Source organism: Paramormyrops kingsleyae, chromosome 21 (genome assembly GCF_048594095.1).
Source record: "Paramormyrops kingsleyae isolate MSU_618 chromosome 21, PKINGS_0.4, whole genome shotgun sequence".
NCBI lineage: Eukaryota > Metazoa > Chordata > Actinopteri > Osteoglossiformes > Mormyridae > Paramormyrops > Paramormyrops kingsleyae.
Genome location: NC_132817.1, coordinates 7,334,685 through 7,350,899, shown reverse-complemented (window position 1 = coordinate 7,350,899; position 16,215 = coordinate 7,334,685). Strand labels below are relative to the sequence as shown.

Sequence of the window (16,215 nt, the reverse complement as noted above, 5' to 3'; positions counted from 1 at the left end):
AATAAGAGGAGACGTTCAGCTAGAGGGGGAGGGATTTCTGACGGCCGGAAGTTAGAAGAACTACGTTCAAAAAGAGGCTTCGTGTAGTTCTACATTCGTGGCTCGAATGTCACGTTTCAGAACTACAATTCCCAAAGTTAATTTTTTTTAAAACCGGAACTTCGGTTTTATCTCTGTGTGAATGGCTCATTTCTGCCACACCCATCACACGCCCACTTTCAAATATATGTCGCCTGTTATACGATAAAGTCTGTAGCCTTTTTTATAGCATGAAGTATTTATTACGACATTTTGGGTATTATCTTTGCAATTTAACTTTGATTACATTTTAGCATAGACTTCTTTAACTAGATTATTCCTATACATTACTGTACCACAAGAAAAGCATCATCATAGTTGCAAATGATAGAAAACACAAATAGTGTGACATCTACAACTGAAAACAACTGAAAAAGAAAACATTACTATAATTACAAATTTTGACCACGCTAAACTAATTAATTTAAACATTCTTTGTGATGGCTAGTGAAATATTTTATTGTACATGTTTCCATCAACACCTCCCAAACTATTATCCAGTCAAGTGCTCTGATGGAGGGTGGGATCCTATGTCAAGTAGCAGAATATATTATATTATATTATATTATATTATATTATATTATATTATATTATATTATTGTAATGTATTGTATTGTTGTATATTTACATTTTTTATGTATAGTAGCAATTATTATTCTTGCACTAATAATCACTTTGACCTATACAGCTTTTCGAGGTATTGACCATTTGGACAGCATCCATAAATGCAGTCTCTACCTCCTTAATCCTTGAGTATTATTATGTGTATTATTGTGTGTATTTTATTCGGAATCAAGAATTTATCTATCTATCTATCTATCTATCTATCTGTCTGTCTGTCTGTCTTTCTGTCTTTCTGTCTGTCTGCGTGTCTATTTCCATGCATAGCAAACTGCACCAGTTTTTACTGAAGAAAAATGACACGGACGTATGAATTATTCTAGTGATTGTAGGGAGGCGGAGTAGCTAGTAGGCACGTTTGTGTTATATTAATGCGAAAACAAAACAGCAGTCCTCCACACGAACATCAATCTACTCTACATTCTGATTGCTACCAAGCGGGTTAAAAACAACACAGTCGCGTAACCACGGTTACCATTTCTCGCGGGATTTCGCGACCCTTTCCTCGCGAGATGTGGGTCACAGCGCCCCCTCCTCCTTCATTTGCGGAGAGGAAAAAGGCAAAGGAGAAACCTCCATAGTTAAGCTAGCTATATTACACTATTGAAACATCTAGCGATACGTAAACACACCGAGAGCAACGGGATTATTTTTCGTGATAAGCAAATGGGATTTAATGAAGCTGATTTTTGAAATCAAACGAGCCTTCTCTGGTTACGCGGAACTTATCGGAGAGGGGAGTGAAGCGGAGGGATAGATCCAAAGAAAAGAAAAAAGCGGCCTATTTTTGTTCCACATATTCCGGAGCCAGCACTGCAGATTTTCGTCCTCTTAAAAATCTCAGCATATATTCTGGCCTTTTGCGCCCTTCGTGCACTGCGTGGAGCGACTTTTCCCGCATACTTCCTGCTTTCTTGCAATTCGGATGTTCGGGGGGTAAATACTGGATTGGATTGAGTCAACTGGCCTGTTTTTTTTGTTTTTTTTTTGCAGCCCTACCGCCATGGGAAGCTGTGGATAACAAACAGACGCGCTCTCCAAAATAATCATTTATAAATTGCTAAATGCCCTGGACGGACAGTGGTTTCGGGGGGGAGCAAGAGCGGCTTTCTCCGGAACCGAGCGGGATCCCGGGGAGGAGGTAGAGAGGCGACGGGCGCTTGGGAACCGAGAATCCCGCTTTGAACCCCTGCTTGCTGCATCCAGCATTAGCGAGCAATCGGGGGGAAAGCGGTCGGGGGACTCGGCGGCGGAGCGCCGCCCGCGTATTGTTGAACAGCCCAAAAAAATTGGACTGGCGTGGCACTTAAGAGATGCGAGTGATGTCTGGAGAAAGGGAGAGTTTATGCAGATCTTAATCACGGTTGATTTTTTAAGTAACATTTTAACGTGTTTTTTAAACCTAGGTTCTGTTTTATTTTTTAATCGATAATGGTGATTTGGAAGCACTTCGTGCCATGGAAGAAGGGGAAGCGCTGAAGCAGGTTGTCGATGCGGTTTTTGACATGGTGCTTTTGAATACAGACTGTGTGCATCGGCCACGCCGTGTTCTTCTACACACTGGGGATACTACACACCGTGATCTGTTCCCTAGTATTGAATACGCCCGATCTTTTTGAGAGCAAATCCCCCCCCCCTCCCCATGCCTTTTGCATGTCCCTCTCGCCTTTCTTGGACACCGGGGGTCGATGAGGTGCGGAACCTAGCCTTGGCCGACGTCATTCGGCTCAATTAAGGAGATATTTATCAAGTCTGAAAGGCGGATCTGTTGCGTGCTGGGTGTTTTTTTTTTTTCGTTTTGTTTTGTTTTTTTTTTTTGTTTGTTTTTGTTCCCCCCCCCTTTCCTCCAGACCTGGCTCTGTCCGCTGCGAGGCTGCTGCGATGAACCCGGTGAATGCCACCGCTCTGTACGTGTCAGCGTGTCGTTCGGTGCTGCAGTGCGATCCTCGGGACTCACAGTCCGTAGCCGAGCTGTGCAAGCTCCTGCCTTTCTTTAGGCAGTCTCTTTCCTGCCTTGTTTGTGGTGAGTCATGGTTCTTTGGCCCATAAAATTAATCTCTTCGTTTTCAGTGTTTACTGGGTTTTTTTCTCCAAAGGAGATGTCAATCTTGGTATTTTTTTGTATTTATGCAATAACTTCTCGCCCCTTTTCCACTGATGCACGCCTGTTATTTAACGCGGTTCACCGCATGCATCGTGAATATTAACGCTCACCGCCAGATAGGAGGATAAGACCCTCGACACGGAATCGGCTCCGCTAACGATGGTGCGGCTAGTCCCGTGAATGGTCGGCGGTTCCTTTCCTCCATGGTGTTGTTCTTTTCGTGCTGATGCTAAAATGATCAATCAGATTTTCATGGCTGATGTCTCGACGTTTGCAGTGCTGTATAATTTCACAATTGCAACACCTTCCGCTTGCCGGTCATTATATAACATTCCCCGCCGGTCCGTTTACAAATAGCAGCCTGCGCCTGTTTTCGCCGGAACACCCCTACGATGTACACATTGTCGGTTTGACACTTGAGCAAATGCTGCCGTTTCATGTGCTTTCTTAAAACAATGGCAACGGGGAAAGGTTTAAATGATTTGTATTTTTATAGGTAGTAATGCACTTATTGGTTTGCATAGGACTAGCGAATTTGTGGTTTGCCGAACCTACGGTATCTGGTTTAACTTGGGTACCCACCTCCTGTTTTTGTCTTTTAACACTCGAGTAACCTGAATGTTTAGGTCGTTATAGTCAATCGCGTGCACCTATTATGTGCTTCTGTGTATTGTCTGGTAGGATGCATGTGTCCTCTAGATGTTCGTAAAGGGATGATTTGATTTTTAATTGACTGCGCTGCATTTCGCCGTAGGTGGATCGCTTGTAGAGCGGATACAGGGGTGGTAAATCTCCTTTTTTTTTTTTTTTTTAGTAAGCCGCACCTCCATCTGCAGCACATTACATACACGTCAGTTACGAGTCTTAGCGACAGCCGTTGCTAAGGAAGCCAGTCTGAATACTCGGCGCTAATTATCGTGTTTAACCCTTTCGCTGTGCGTCAGAAAGGAAACAATGTAGTTGGTCCTGGGGGTATCAAATTTACATGTTTTGCACGCTGAAATATGATAGATCGCTGTAGCCGATGTCAAACGGAAATGGCTGCTTTTATTTGGCTATATTTATTGGATTTTAACGACTGGCTTCCAAGCTTTGCAGCACAGCAGAATTAAATTGAACATTATGATCAGGGTGTCTTAAAAATACCTGTATTTATATATATTTTTGTGAGTTATGGCCAGACTGCTCTAAAAAATACTTTGCGTTTAATTTTTTTTTTTAGGGAATTTGCTTCAAGATCCGATTGCTCCGACCAACTCGACTTGCCAGCACTATGTGTGTAAAGGCTGCAAAGGTCAGAAGATGGTGATGAAGCCGTCATGCAGTTGGTGTAAGGACTATGAGCAATTCGAGGAGAACAAGCAGCTCGGCATCCTGGTGGAGTGTTACCGGAAGCTCTGTGAGTACATGGCGAGCTCCCCGCTGCTGTCGCAGATCGCCAGCGACGGCTTCCCGGAGGTCCTGGCTCTGCTGAAAGAGGGCTTTCCTCCGACCGCCAGCGCAGCAGAGGAGTCGCAGGGCACCGCCCCAGTCGCCCTTTCACATTCCCCATTGCCTTCGACCTCGGAACACCAGGGTGACCGCATTCTGCCGGAACCCCCTGTCGAGCCCCGGGAGCCGGTTCCGGACGCGGTGGCCGGGGTGCCCAGCGTCAACGGCATGCATGGCTGCAACGGACTGAGCATGGAGGAGCTGACGTCGGTCGCCGCACCCTCCCCAGGAACCATGGCCCCGACGGTTGACGGCAGGGAGCTGAAGCTGGAGGGCTTTCCGGACGGGATGCCGGTCTGCAGGGCAGCCGCCTCGGAAGAGCTCTGCAGCGACGGCATCGATATCTCCAGCTTTGGGGAGGACATCAAGCCCAGCGGGGACTCGCTGCTCCTCACTGTAGAGGAGGTGCTCCGGACCCTAGAGCCCGACACTGCGGCGGAAGACTGTGCCGACGTCCTGCCGTCTGGCTTAGAGCCATCGGGCGACCTGAGCAGGCCGTTCACCGACACCCGGCAGCCCTCACTCCCGCTGGACCCCGGCGTCTTTCCTTCCCGGCACCCCGCTGTGCCTCCTCCACCACCTCCCTCGGGGATCTCTTGCTCAGCGGCCACACCTAAGGCGGCGCGGCTCAACCGCAAGCGGTCGCGCTCTGAGAGCGACAGTGAGAAGATCCAGCCCCTGCCCATATCTAGCATCATCCAGGGGCCCCCGATAGCGGCTGCCGCTCCCATCTCGGTGAAGCGGGAGCCCAGCAAGATGTTGGTGCAGCCGGTGGCTGCCGTCCCCAACGGGGGGCCGCCCAAGGTCAGCAAGACACTGCTGGTCTCCAATAAGGGGATCAAGAAAAACCCCGACCATGGGCCCAAAAAGGCCTACACCAAGGTCAAGCAGGGGGTGCCTAAAACCAAGGACAAAACGAAAGACCGCTTGCCTGGTGCCAACCTGATACCTGGAAGCCCCACCAAAGTGGTCTACAAGAAGCCCCAGGAGAAGAAAGGCTGCAAGTGCGGTCGGGCCACCCAAAACCCAAGTGTTCTTACGTGCCGCGGCCAGCGGTGCCCCTGCTACTCGAACCGCAAGGCCTGTCTGGACTGCATCTGCCGCGGCTGCCAGAACTCCTACATGGCCAACGGCGAGAAGAAGCTGGAGGCCTTCGCCGTGCCGGAGAAGGCGCTGGAGCAGACGCGGCTCACGCTGGGCATCAACGTGACCAGCATCGCCGTGCGCAGCGCCGGCACCAGCAGCGGGGTCCTCAACGTGGCGGCCGGCTCGCCGGTGCCCTCGTTTCTTGCCGCCAGCCCGCATGAGGACAAAGGTTACGATGAGACTCTGGACATGAGGTTCGACTGCTGAGCTCCAGCTGCAAGCACCCCTCCCTCTGGCAACGTTTATTTTATTATTATTATATTTTAAAATGCTGCGGGCAGGAAGTAGAGGTGGTTGAGGCACTACACCAAGGCAGCTATGGTTGAGTACCAGTTTCACGTAGTCAGTCCCGACTGCCAAAGCTCCTGCCTGTACGTCCCTGAGGGCAGCGCCCCTTCTGTGTGGCGCACTGCCGCGGGTTTGACAGCAGAGGGCGCTGTTACTGTGAGTCACACGTCCGCCGCAAGCAATTTACACTTAACCACCTCCAGCAAGAGAGGCCCGGTGTCATGGCGGTGGGTCCCGCTCGACCCCGAAATTGGGCGAGACGTTCAGGCCATGGCGCGCCATGGAGACGGTAACTTCGGAGAAGGCCGGTTGTATTTATAATTGTTTTTTTTTTCCGTTTGTTTTTTTTTTTGTTTGTTTGTTTTTGTATGCACTCATCAAATTCCATTTAAAGACGTGTTTTATAAGTGACGACAACATTTTGCAGTATTTATTGGAACTTGGCCTAGCGGAGTCCCGTCTGCTAGTCCGCCATCGCCGGGCCTCCGTCCCCCAGAAGCAGGCTGATCGGGAGTCGTTCCCGTCCGGGAGAGAACAGAAATATCTCGCTGTCCTGTTTGTGCTCGGTTCTGCTGTTTCACATGCCATGTGTTCTCCACTGGGGCATTCAGAAACCTGTATTATATATATGTGTGACGTAATTCCACAAAAAAGCAAACTTTTCTAATGGTATTTATTTTATTCCACCCATCCACCCCGTACCTTACTGAAAATGATTCATTTTCCACGTCTGCAGCACAACACACCATCAGCAGTCGCATCCTCCCCCCCACTCCCCTTTTTCCAAACTGTCGTAATGAGTGACATCTTAAATCCTGTTCTGCGGGCATGAATCTCGATTAGTCTTTGCCACTTTTTAATGAATAGGTGTGCATCTGCCTTACCTGCACTTCGTCTTGGCAGGGACCCCGGATGAAGCACTTAATGTGATTAATAGGCCAAATAACAACGGAACCTACTTGGTAACCATAGCAATATCACTGTAGAACACTACATAGTCCCCCCCCCGACCTCGGAGGCCTGTTTGTTTACATTGTATTCACAGGATGACTCACGCTAGTCCTACAAGCACCTGTGTAGGAGCTGTGAGTGAGTCTGATAGTAAAGGCCAGCCTTCGTGTCTGCGTCTGTCTTTCCCAAGTCTGTCTGTGCTGGATTATGAACGTGTGATTGAACGTGCGGGAAATTACCTAGTGTATTTAGGGGGGCTGGAGGGGGGTATTAATAAGTGTCATGCGGGGGGTGAGCTCTGCAGCGCATGTTCGCCACAGCTGGGGTTTGTGTTGGCTGGGGTTTGTGTCCGGGAACACCCTGATGCTGAATAAGGGGGTGGTCTTTTCCATTTCATTGGTGATTGAAAGTACCCTGCCTCCCCCCCCCCCCCTTCATTTTTAATTCAGCTGCTATTCTGCAGACTTTCACCCGCAGACTGACAAAATTTTCAAATGTAAGACGAGTGTTGGCCGGAGACATCCAGGCCGAGCCTGATTGGCTGGAAGGCGGCCGCGCGTCACACAGGGTGTATGAATAGAGCATGTGCGTGTTCTCCAGTGGTGGCAACGCCTTCCGATTGTAGTCTCTCCTCGTGTCATATCCTGTGAATGTTCAGGTAGTGTTTCTCAAGCCATAGGAAGAGAGGGACAAAAATGCGATTGATGTCCAGTCTGTACCTTTTTTTTTTTTTTTTTTCTGTTTTTCATTTGCAAGAAGTTGGGGGAAAAACTATTTTTGATAATGAGTAAATATTGAAAAAAAAATGCCATGTAGTTTGCTTGGGTTTTATTTACAGTGAGCAGCCCTTGTTTTTACCCCACTAGTACCTCAATAGCTTTATGGGTTTCTGTTTGTTTTTTAATCTGTTTTGCTTTTGTTACATATTTGTTTATTGACCAAAAGGAAAAGAGGATAAATTATTCAAAGCTGACTGAAGGTGCTGCCCACCCCCAACCCCCCCTGGATGCTTCACTGTGCTGTTATGGCTGATTTGGGTTCCCCTTAATTGATTTGCTTAATCATTTGTTGCAGAGTTTTACTAAAATGGTTGATAACACTACTATAACTCTGCAAGACCAAATATTTGGACAGTACTGCACCGTTAGACCAGGTAAACATAGTCTGTGTCATTAGAGATGTAGAATGTCTTGGTTTTGCAAATACTCTTGGTTAATGTTAGAACCCTGATTACATTCTTGGTGTCGACAGTTCAAGTTGCTGGACTATAAACGAGTTCCCTGTAATTGCTGGTATATTCACTGCCACATTTTAAAATATGTAATGCAATGATCAATAAATGATAGTTTTCTACTGCTACGTTGTAGATGTATCAAACCGCAGGTCTCCAGGTGGGAGGGGACCCCCATGCCTGCCTCTTGTATTACATCTGGATGTTCTTGTATGTTGTAATAACCAGCATGCTTGTCTGGACCAATTAAGAGAGACGTTTCCTGGGAGGAGCAAAGTGACTGGCCCCGCCTTCAGACTCACTCATTGGCTATTGGTTTTCCAATGTCCTTTTTTCCTTTGCTTATCAACATAACATGCAACGGGCAGCATACTGGTTCAGCCTAGTGCCATGGAGAAGGCGAAGGAATTGGATGCCCACCTAAGGTGAGAAGCCGAAGATTATTACATCATCTCAATCTGGGTCGGAAGATGGTTTTGGCGACGTTTTCCCCACACCCACCTCTTAAGAAGGGAATGAAATCGGTTTACATTAATTTATACAACCTACAGACCCTGTAATTTGACAGTAATGTCTCTTCCTATTGTCGGAATGAAATAGTGCATAAAATCACACATTTGTAGCATTATTTCTATATGCTTTTTAAAAAAAAAAACAAACAGGCAAAAACGATTAACAACCGTGAAGACATTGAATGCACTTTCATACCTGGGTATATTTATGTACTTATTGCATAGGATAGGTGAGCCATATACCCTAAGAAACTGGTTCCAAAGGCGCCCTTGTAATATTCCACTGCTGAACTGTATCATTTATAAATATTTAAAGCCGAAGCGGTTGTGGAATCCGTAGTAACAGTATTTTTATTCCAACCTGAATTTCTCCCTTTCCTCCACAAGGGGGCAAAGTAATCTCATTAATACCGATGAACAAGGCAGTACGGCGACTAAAAAAGCATTTTTTTAAAAAAGGATATTTGTCAAAAAGGGGAAGGTATACTTTTTTACGTTACGTTATTTGAAATGGCCATGCTGTATTTGAAATAAGAGCATAAAAATACCGTTGGCTACATGCGCACGATTATGTTTTTATTGCGCCGCTGCGACGATAATTTTATTTCGTGCAGACATTGTTATGTGTTAGTTTGTACTTATGGACGAGATAAGCGTATAAGTATGCTAGGGTGCAGTTTATGCTCTGCAACCAAAAAAAACACGCTTCGAGAAGCCTCATTCCTACCCAGGAAATACAGACGCGCACGGCGCGTGCGCAGTATGTAATGCGCCGCAGTCAGGCCTTCCCCTTATCTTGTGACTATATGATGCCGGAAAGGTGTTTGACTTAGAAGTCTACGTTACTGATAAACATCACACTTCTTTGAATACTGTATTTACAGTGTACTTTGACAGTTTGAAAAATCATTACGGTTCCTATGAGTAAATATAAGAGGAAAATAAATATTCTTGGTGCATAATTCTGTTACAATTGACGGCCGATTTTTGGAGTTGATTGGCAAATTATGTAATTGATAATTGCTTTACCCATTTATTTGGCAAGATGTGTGTATCCACTGCATCTGTTTTAAATAACTTTCTTTAAATATTTGCGTGTTTTAAACAAGTTAAACTTCCCAGCTAGAATTAAGCTCTTAATATAAACCTGAATAACGTTCGTCACATGTTTTATTACACACTTGTGTGTAATTGTTACAAATAGGCTACTTGAAGTATGAAATCATTTGATAAGTGTGTGATAATAAAATAGTCAAACCAAGGTTAACTATCAAATGTTTTATTGATTAGCATGATATATCAAAAAGACTGGAAGGTATTATCTACAAAGAAACAGGTGCGCTTGGAGTCGTAATTTTCAACAAATTATCAAGTGCAAACCCAATTTATTTCAAATAAGTATACAAAAATTAAGACATTTTTAATGTCACTTATTGGTATGAATCTGTGATTTGACTGAGTCACCACTGCCAAACGTTTAAAATACGGCGGCCGCTAAGCTTTAGTTTAGAAAACAGGGCAGTTTTGTTGAATAACAACTGCAGCTTCATAGCTCCTGCTTTCCAGTGAATCTAAGGTTTATTCACCAAAGGTGGGTGATTTGTATTAGGTAATATGTATTTGCTTATTTTTTATTTTAAGAAAGAGAGTGCTCTTGTATAAAGGAAACTTTTTATAAAGTGTTACCTGGGTGAAAAAAAAGTCACTCAGTGTGGACTTTTGTCCAGAACAAGCTGAGCATAAGAACGTGTTGGTAAGTTACAAATTCCATTCCGCTATGATTGCCGATCGAACCTGCTGCATCGCTCCACTGATCAACAGCATAGCCGCTCTGATTAATGTGGACCAGAATCTCTCTCATGGTCAACATTCTTTTATTCTGAAGTCCCGTCACACTGGCTATGTCAGCTGACCTCTTCGCAGCCTATCAGTTACTTTCCAGTACCTAGGAGGACAAACTGTCACTCAGGAGGTCACCAGCACTGACAGGGAAGTTCAACCAGTCTCTCTTAAAGTCTCACTCCCAAGATCTTGGACAGAAAGACACAATAAACCAGTAGATCAGATGCTTACTGATCAGGAGACCTTCATCACTTTGTTCTTCCACCTCTGTTTCCATGAGGTGTCTTCAGTTCTACATAAGGAACAAACCAAACTCTTCTTTATTAGCTGACCAGAAAAGCACCAAAAAAGCTTGACTTCTCATCCATGTCCACAGTGCTGATGTTGCTGACCGACACAAAGAGCCGGTCTCCCACACCGAGCTGAACCACGCCGGCCTGGTAAATGGAATAGAGGCCGTACTCTGCATCTCTGGACCAGCAGGTGGTTCGCGCATTCTTCATGAGCAGGATGGGAGACGGGTACGACGCCACCTTCTTGTAAATGTATTGCAGCATTTGCTTGCCACTTAACGCGCTCGTCGGCCCGTCTGCGACTTCATCCGTCTCCTCCTCGGAGGTCTGGGAGTGCCTGAAGTAGGTCTGTGAGTAGACGTAATACAGACCCCTCTGGGGAATGATGAGCTCCCCGTTGTGCAGTTCCATGTTGTGCAGAAACGCCAAGCCTCGTTTCGACTCCCATGCTGGAATCTTTTGGCCCAGAACATTCCTTGTGGACAGACCTGCAACAATCAGTCAAGCAGTCTCACATCAGTGCTGTAACTAAGCCCTTAAACTGATATTATATGATTCTCTGATGGAAGTGATATGATATGCATTAAATCAGGGGTCTCCAGCTCCGATCCTGGAGAACTGCTATCCAGTAGGTTTTCTCCTGTACCTGGCTTCCGATGAGCCACACCTGTTCCTGGTGTTCCTGAGAACAGCTGTGGCTCATCACAAGCCGGGTAGGATAGACGACCTGCTGCACAGTAGCTCTCCAGGACTGGAGTTGGATTCCCCTGCATTAAATGGCTTTTGAGGCACGGGATGTAGGCAGAAGTTTTCTCAGATCCAGACGGACATTAAACACACCATTGACCTGCACCTAAGGAAGCAGCGCTTGGGTAAGTTTGCTGAAAGGACAACGGCTAATCTGCTGATTTTCCAAGTAAGTTATAGGGACGCCTCTTCTGCATTTGCTGGTAGCATGACATGGATCCAAAGCTTCCTCCTGTGTTTACTAGTGGGTCCAGTCATTGCCTCGTTTGCAGATGCCTGTTTCGTTCCACTTCGCATTGCCTCACAGGCAGTGCGACGCATAAGCAGTGGCAGATGTCAGGAATAGTTTCTGTTTGCGAGCATTCGTTTTCAGATTTGCGGAGTGCTCTTCGCTGCCTGTGGAATGGACACCCTGGGGCTCTAAATACAGAGGACAGGCAATGCTCCATCCATCCATCCATCCGTCCAACAAGGGTCATAGCTAGAAATACCCTGAGAAAGCGCCATCTTGAGCCTACTTTACATTATGTATTATTCTAATTTTATGTATTCAAGGGTCCCCGTAAAGTACTGGGCCCCCTGAATCTACCAGGGTATCTATGCCCCTACTGCCTGCATCGATCGTATATAGCCGGGGCTCTTTTTGTGACAAAGGAACCAGCAGGACTGCATGTGCGTGCCATATGTTCCGAACCGGAGTGCAGTGAGGGAACATGGAGCCGTACCCTCTGTTCTGCCCGTTTCGGCCAAATGGCCTCCGGTGACGTGAGCTGCGATTTCAGGACGAGGGGGAGCATCTTGATCCTCCATTGTCAAATAAGGCAGCACCCTGGAGATTTCCCCTGCAAAATAAACAAAGGAAAAAAAACAGTGTGGTTAACCGTTGCTAGTAACAGAAGTTTGCTGGTCCTCGAGGCTGACATATTCAAGGATTGTACCTTTCACTGCCGATGATATTCCTTTGTCATAGTGGCCAGACATCGTCTACAAAAAAATACGTGTTTGGTCAGACTGTGAAATTTAACACGTACAGGTATGTCACAAATTATTTTTCCAAAGTATCAACCGAATTTCAAGATGTGCCTTTAAAATTTAACAGAGGATACCTTTTCAATCAGGAAATGAATCTGTTGCGAGACCTGCCAGCAGGGGTCATCCTTTCCACTCTCCAAATCATACTCCGCTCTCAGGTTTGCCCGCATCAGACACGATATACTGCTTTTTGAAAACGTTTCTTTCATCTGCAGTTGGACACAGAGTACAGAGCATTTTAAATCATAAAACCAGCAAACCGTGCCTTTCACTCACATTTTTCCTGAATAAAGCAACCTTTGTGTTCAGCGTAGCTTCAGAAGAATATTGTTAATCGCACGGGATTTTTGGATTGTCAGACATCTGAGTTTAATCTTAAATCTTAAAATACTTTTAGAATATATATTTTATTTATATTTCACAGTACATGGAAAACCGTGATCTAAAGCGTAAGAAAGATACTTCTTTCTATTATTCCGATCACCTTCAACTATATAAACTTTAATAATCAGTTGCCTATTATGCGCTCCGTCCATTGTTCAAACAGTGGGCCAAAGTCCATTGGTCAAACACAAGGACAGCTTGACCGAGAGCAGCGTGAAGCGCGACTTCGCCCCACGCAGTCATTAACTCCCTTGCGGAAGACACGCACCACACTAACACCCAGCTGTCCTGGTCACTCTTTTTCACTCTTTGCATGCACTCTATCATGCATTTCCCCCCCCCCCCTATCCTGTAGCAAACTTTGGAAGTTTTGTCGACGTGGTTGTGCGATCTTGCGTCTCTCGCTTCCAATATCTTACCGTGCTTAAGATGCTGCTGAAGTATATAAACGAAACAGCCACCGCGATAGTTTGCAGGAGAATAGCTGCTAAAAATAGTAACGCTAGCCACTGCATCGAACTCCTCATGCTCATCGTTGCTTCTTGCAACGTTACGTTCACTAAGATTTACCGCATTGTACTACATAAAAAACACGAGGCGGAGCTTGGGGTGGGCGTCTCAGAGAAAACTTGCATCGAGAGCCGCGTTACAATGCACCAAATGTTGCATTGTTATTTCGCGTCCTGGTCGGAGGACTGGGCTTTGTCTACGCTTTTGTTTTTAGTTCATAAAGGACATCAAACGCAAGAGACTTCTACTGAATGCAAATACATGTCATTTTTCTATTTTCTTTGAGCGTTATCTTGAAGTAAAAAGGCCGTACAAATTAGTCTTCATTAAATAAGAATTATAAGTAACTGCAAATTTGACAAAATTCTTTAGACGTCCTGAATATGTAATTCAAACTCATGTCTGTTTTTGTTTAATATTTGCCTACTCCAGGTTACTTTTAACGATTCCTTCTGAAAATCTGCCAGTGTTTGCGTAATGTGTTCCTTAGAAAAATTAAAAAGTCAAACCCCAGGTAAACTTGACTTATAGCTCGTTGTTCTTTTCAATAGATAGAATCTCCCCTGTTTTACAGTGTATATTATTTGTATGTTTCAACCTCTGGATGCGATCACCTCGGCCCCATCATACTATGTGGGCGACAGCCGAAGAAGCGGGATCACATGAATGCCCTAACTGTTCAGAGCGGACATCGTGTATATGTATCTATTGTATAGGTTATGCTTGATTAATTGGTCCTCATTAAGAACCACCATAACACTGAACCATAATTTATTAAGAATAAGCACTGTTGATTTGCTTACAGAGCACTGCAGCACGTGGCAGATTCATTGGTATAACATATTTTCCTTTCTATAATTCTGCAGACTACGCGTGCAAGTTAGGCCATTTAATACAAACATTTTCCATGGTTGAAACAATGTCCTTCGCTGCACAGAAACAGGATCCGGTCCAGCCAATGTAAAATTTGCCCGAAACTCGGGGTAGTCTGCTTTACTGGTTTTCAGTAGCAGGTTGACGTGGGTAAACCAAAATGGCACGGCTAAGCAGATTTGCAGGATCCGATTTCTGCTTTGGGACACTGTTGGTATGCAAGCTGAGAGGGACTTTCCAAAAAGGTCTGACAACTTTATTATGGTTTTTTTTTCATTGTAAATGGAACAATGTAAAGTCACACCCCTGGAGAATAAAGGTATGAAGGAAGTTGGTGGAATTATAAAATGTGGACCCCGACCACTACGTACCCCCGAAGCACTGTTAAACGTTGTCGGATAACCACATATAGTTTTAAAAAAAAGAAAAGAAAAGAGTATTAGTCTTTCCTTGCGTAATTTAATTGTGTGAGAGATTTACTTTCCATAAAGGTCTGGAACATTACTTCGAGAAAGCATTATGGACAGGGAAGATAATTCCAGATGTCTGCGAGCTGCAGGTATTATATTCACTCTTGACAAGGTGCTGGTGACAGACCGTCCTGTTCATTTAAATCAGCCAATGAGGTCAGTATGAGGCATGCAGGGAGGCCGCATAGGGGCCCCTGACTAGCAGTCCCTCCCCCAGCACCCCCAACCCCCAACAAAGTACAGTGAAATGATTTTTGGAATTTCCCCGAACAAAATGTTAGCTCGGGGATAAAATGGCTACGGCTCTCCGAGTTACAAAAGCAGCCTCGTGGCAAATAAAAAAGCTGATCTGGAGACATCGCCCATGTGGGAACAGGTAGTCTCTACCCCCTTCAGTAGCCCTTTAAAATCAGAATTTTTCGTGTTTAATAAGTTACATTAGCATGGAGACGCTAGTAAATACTGATAAGCAAAACGGGTGGAGTTTAATTATTGGCGTCTTCCCAAAGCTGAAAAGACTCATGCGGCGTCGCTAGCTTGTGGTGTCTGGGGAACACGGCGGTATCCCAGTGATACATACCGGCTGGGAGCAGAAAGTGCCCTTGTACTTGCTTTTCTGGTCTCTTAAGTGCTGACCGCTGTTATTTGGTCTATGTTGGGGGTGATAAGGGGATTGTGCAGTGTGTGAAAAGCATCCTGTGCTGAGTAGTCCTGCTGGACATACTAAGCTCTTACTCAGTGTCTGGTTTTCATGTTCAGTCATCCCTGGGTAATCTTTTTACTGTTAAACCATATAAAAAAGCACTTTCTTAGGCTTCTTAATTCCCAAAAGTAATCCCGAAATAACTGCACCAGCCACCTATCTTTAAGTACTAAAAAGTGCTTTTTGTGAACTGGTTTGAGCGGTAACAGCGATTAAAGTAAGCATCCGATCAGAACTATGCCGTTCGGCTCTGTGTACCGCAGATACTGTAACCGCCCCTCCGACACACGGCAGGATTATGCGCATTTGACGGTTTGCGCCTCTTTGTGGTCTCGAAGCATCGTTTGAGTGTGAACGTGCGAACACCTCGCAATGTCATAAACGTGAGTTTAGGGGAAGAGTGGAAAAAAAACACTTTAAAATTTCTGCTTACCGACAAAGTTGGCAAAGTAAGTCTCTGAGGATTACATGCCAGAGGAATGCATAACGTTGCTTGGCCGTGCTGACTTTTCAGTTCAGGTTAACTTGAAGATATACACATACCTTCACATGCACAAATATAGTACAGAATACCTCCCCTAAATGCTCTTTTCCCTTTCTTGTAACTACATGCTGGGTATGGGATATTTTCTACCCCATTCGTCTCACTCTTCACCAGATGTGAGTTCATTTCAGGGGATATTGTGCCAGCTAACGGCCAGGAAAATTAAATATACTTTTTTCAATTCAAAGAAATGCTAACACGCACCAAAATGGTGTACACTTTCCATGCTGTTCTGGTCAAAGTTTTTGCGTCCGAAAAGTGCTTATGCAGATCTCAACACAAATGAGTCATGAACTTTTGAGCAAGGATTGTAGCTAATCTGTACAGAGGGATTTTGACGGCACTTAAAAACATTTACAACTCTCAAGCCTTTGTGGAAAAAATACTCTAGACAT

At 45.1% G+C, this 16,215-nt stretch overlaps 2 protein-coding genes across 3 annotated transcripts; one reads left to right on the top strand and one right to left on the bottom strand.

The window, feature by feature from the left end:
- Positions 1-1,218: 1,218 nt before the first annotated feature.
- Positions 1,219-8,035, top strand: msl2a (MSL complex subunit 2a). Its single transcript, XM_023824457.2, has 2 exons — positions 1,219-2,722; positions 4,026-8,035. The coding sequence occupies exons 1-2, from the start codon at positions 2,581-2,583 to the stop codon at positions 5,645-5,647; spliced, it is 1,764 nt and encodes a 587-aa protein (XP_023680225.1). The 5' UTR covers positions 1,219-2,580; the 3' UTR covers positions 5,648-8,035.
- A 1,650-nt stretch (positions 8,036-9,685) lies between these two features.
- tnfsf10 (TNF superfamily member 10) lies at positions 9,686-15,855 on the bottom strand. 2 transcript variants are annotated; one of them, XM_023824386.2, is made up of 5 exons: positions 15,710-15,855; positions 12,411-12,545; positions 12,243-12,288; positions 12,030-12,146; positions 9,686-11,045 (listed from the first exon to the last, which is right to left on the bottom strand). In XM_023824386.2, the coding sequence occupies exons 2-5, from the start codon at positions 12,543-12,545 to the stop codon at positions 10,588-10,590; spliced, it is 756 nt and encodes a 251-aa protein (XP_023680154.1). In that variant the 5' UTR covers positions 15,710-15,855; the 3' UTR covers positions 9,686-10,587. The 2 variants fall into 2 exon arrangements, with proteins under 2 accessions (XP_023680154.1, XP_023680153.1); XM_023824385.2 differs by lacking the exon at positions 15,710-15,855 and adding an exon at positions 13,140-13,309.
- Positions 15,856-16,215: the final 360 nt, after the last annotated feature.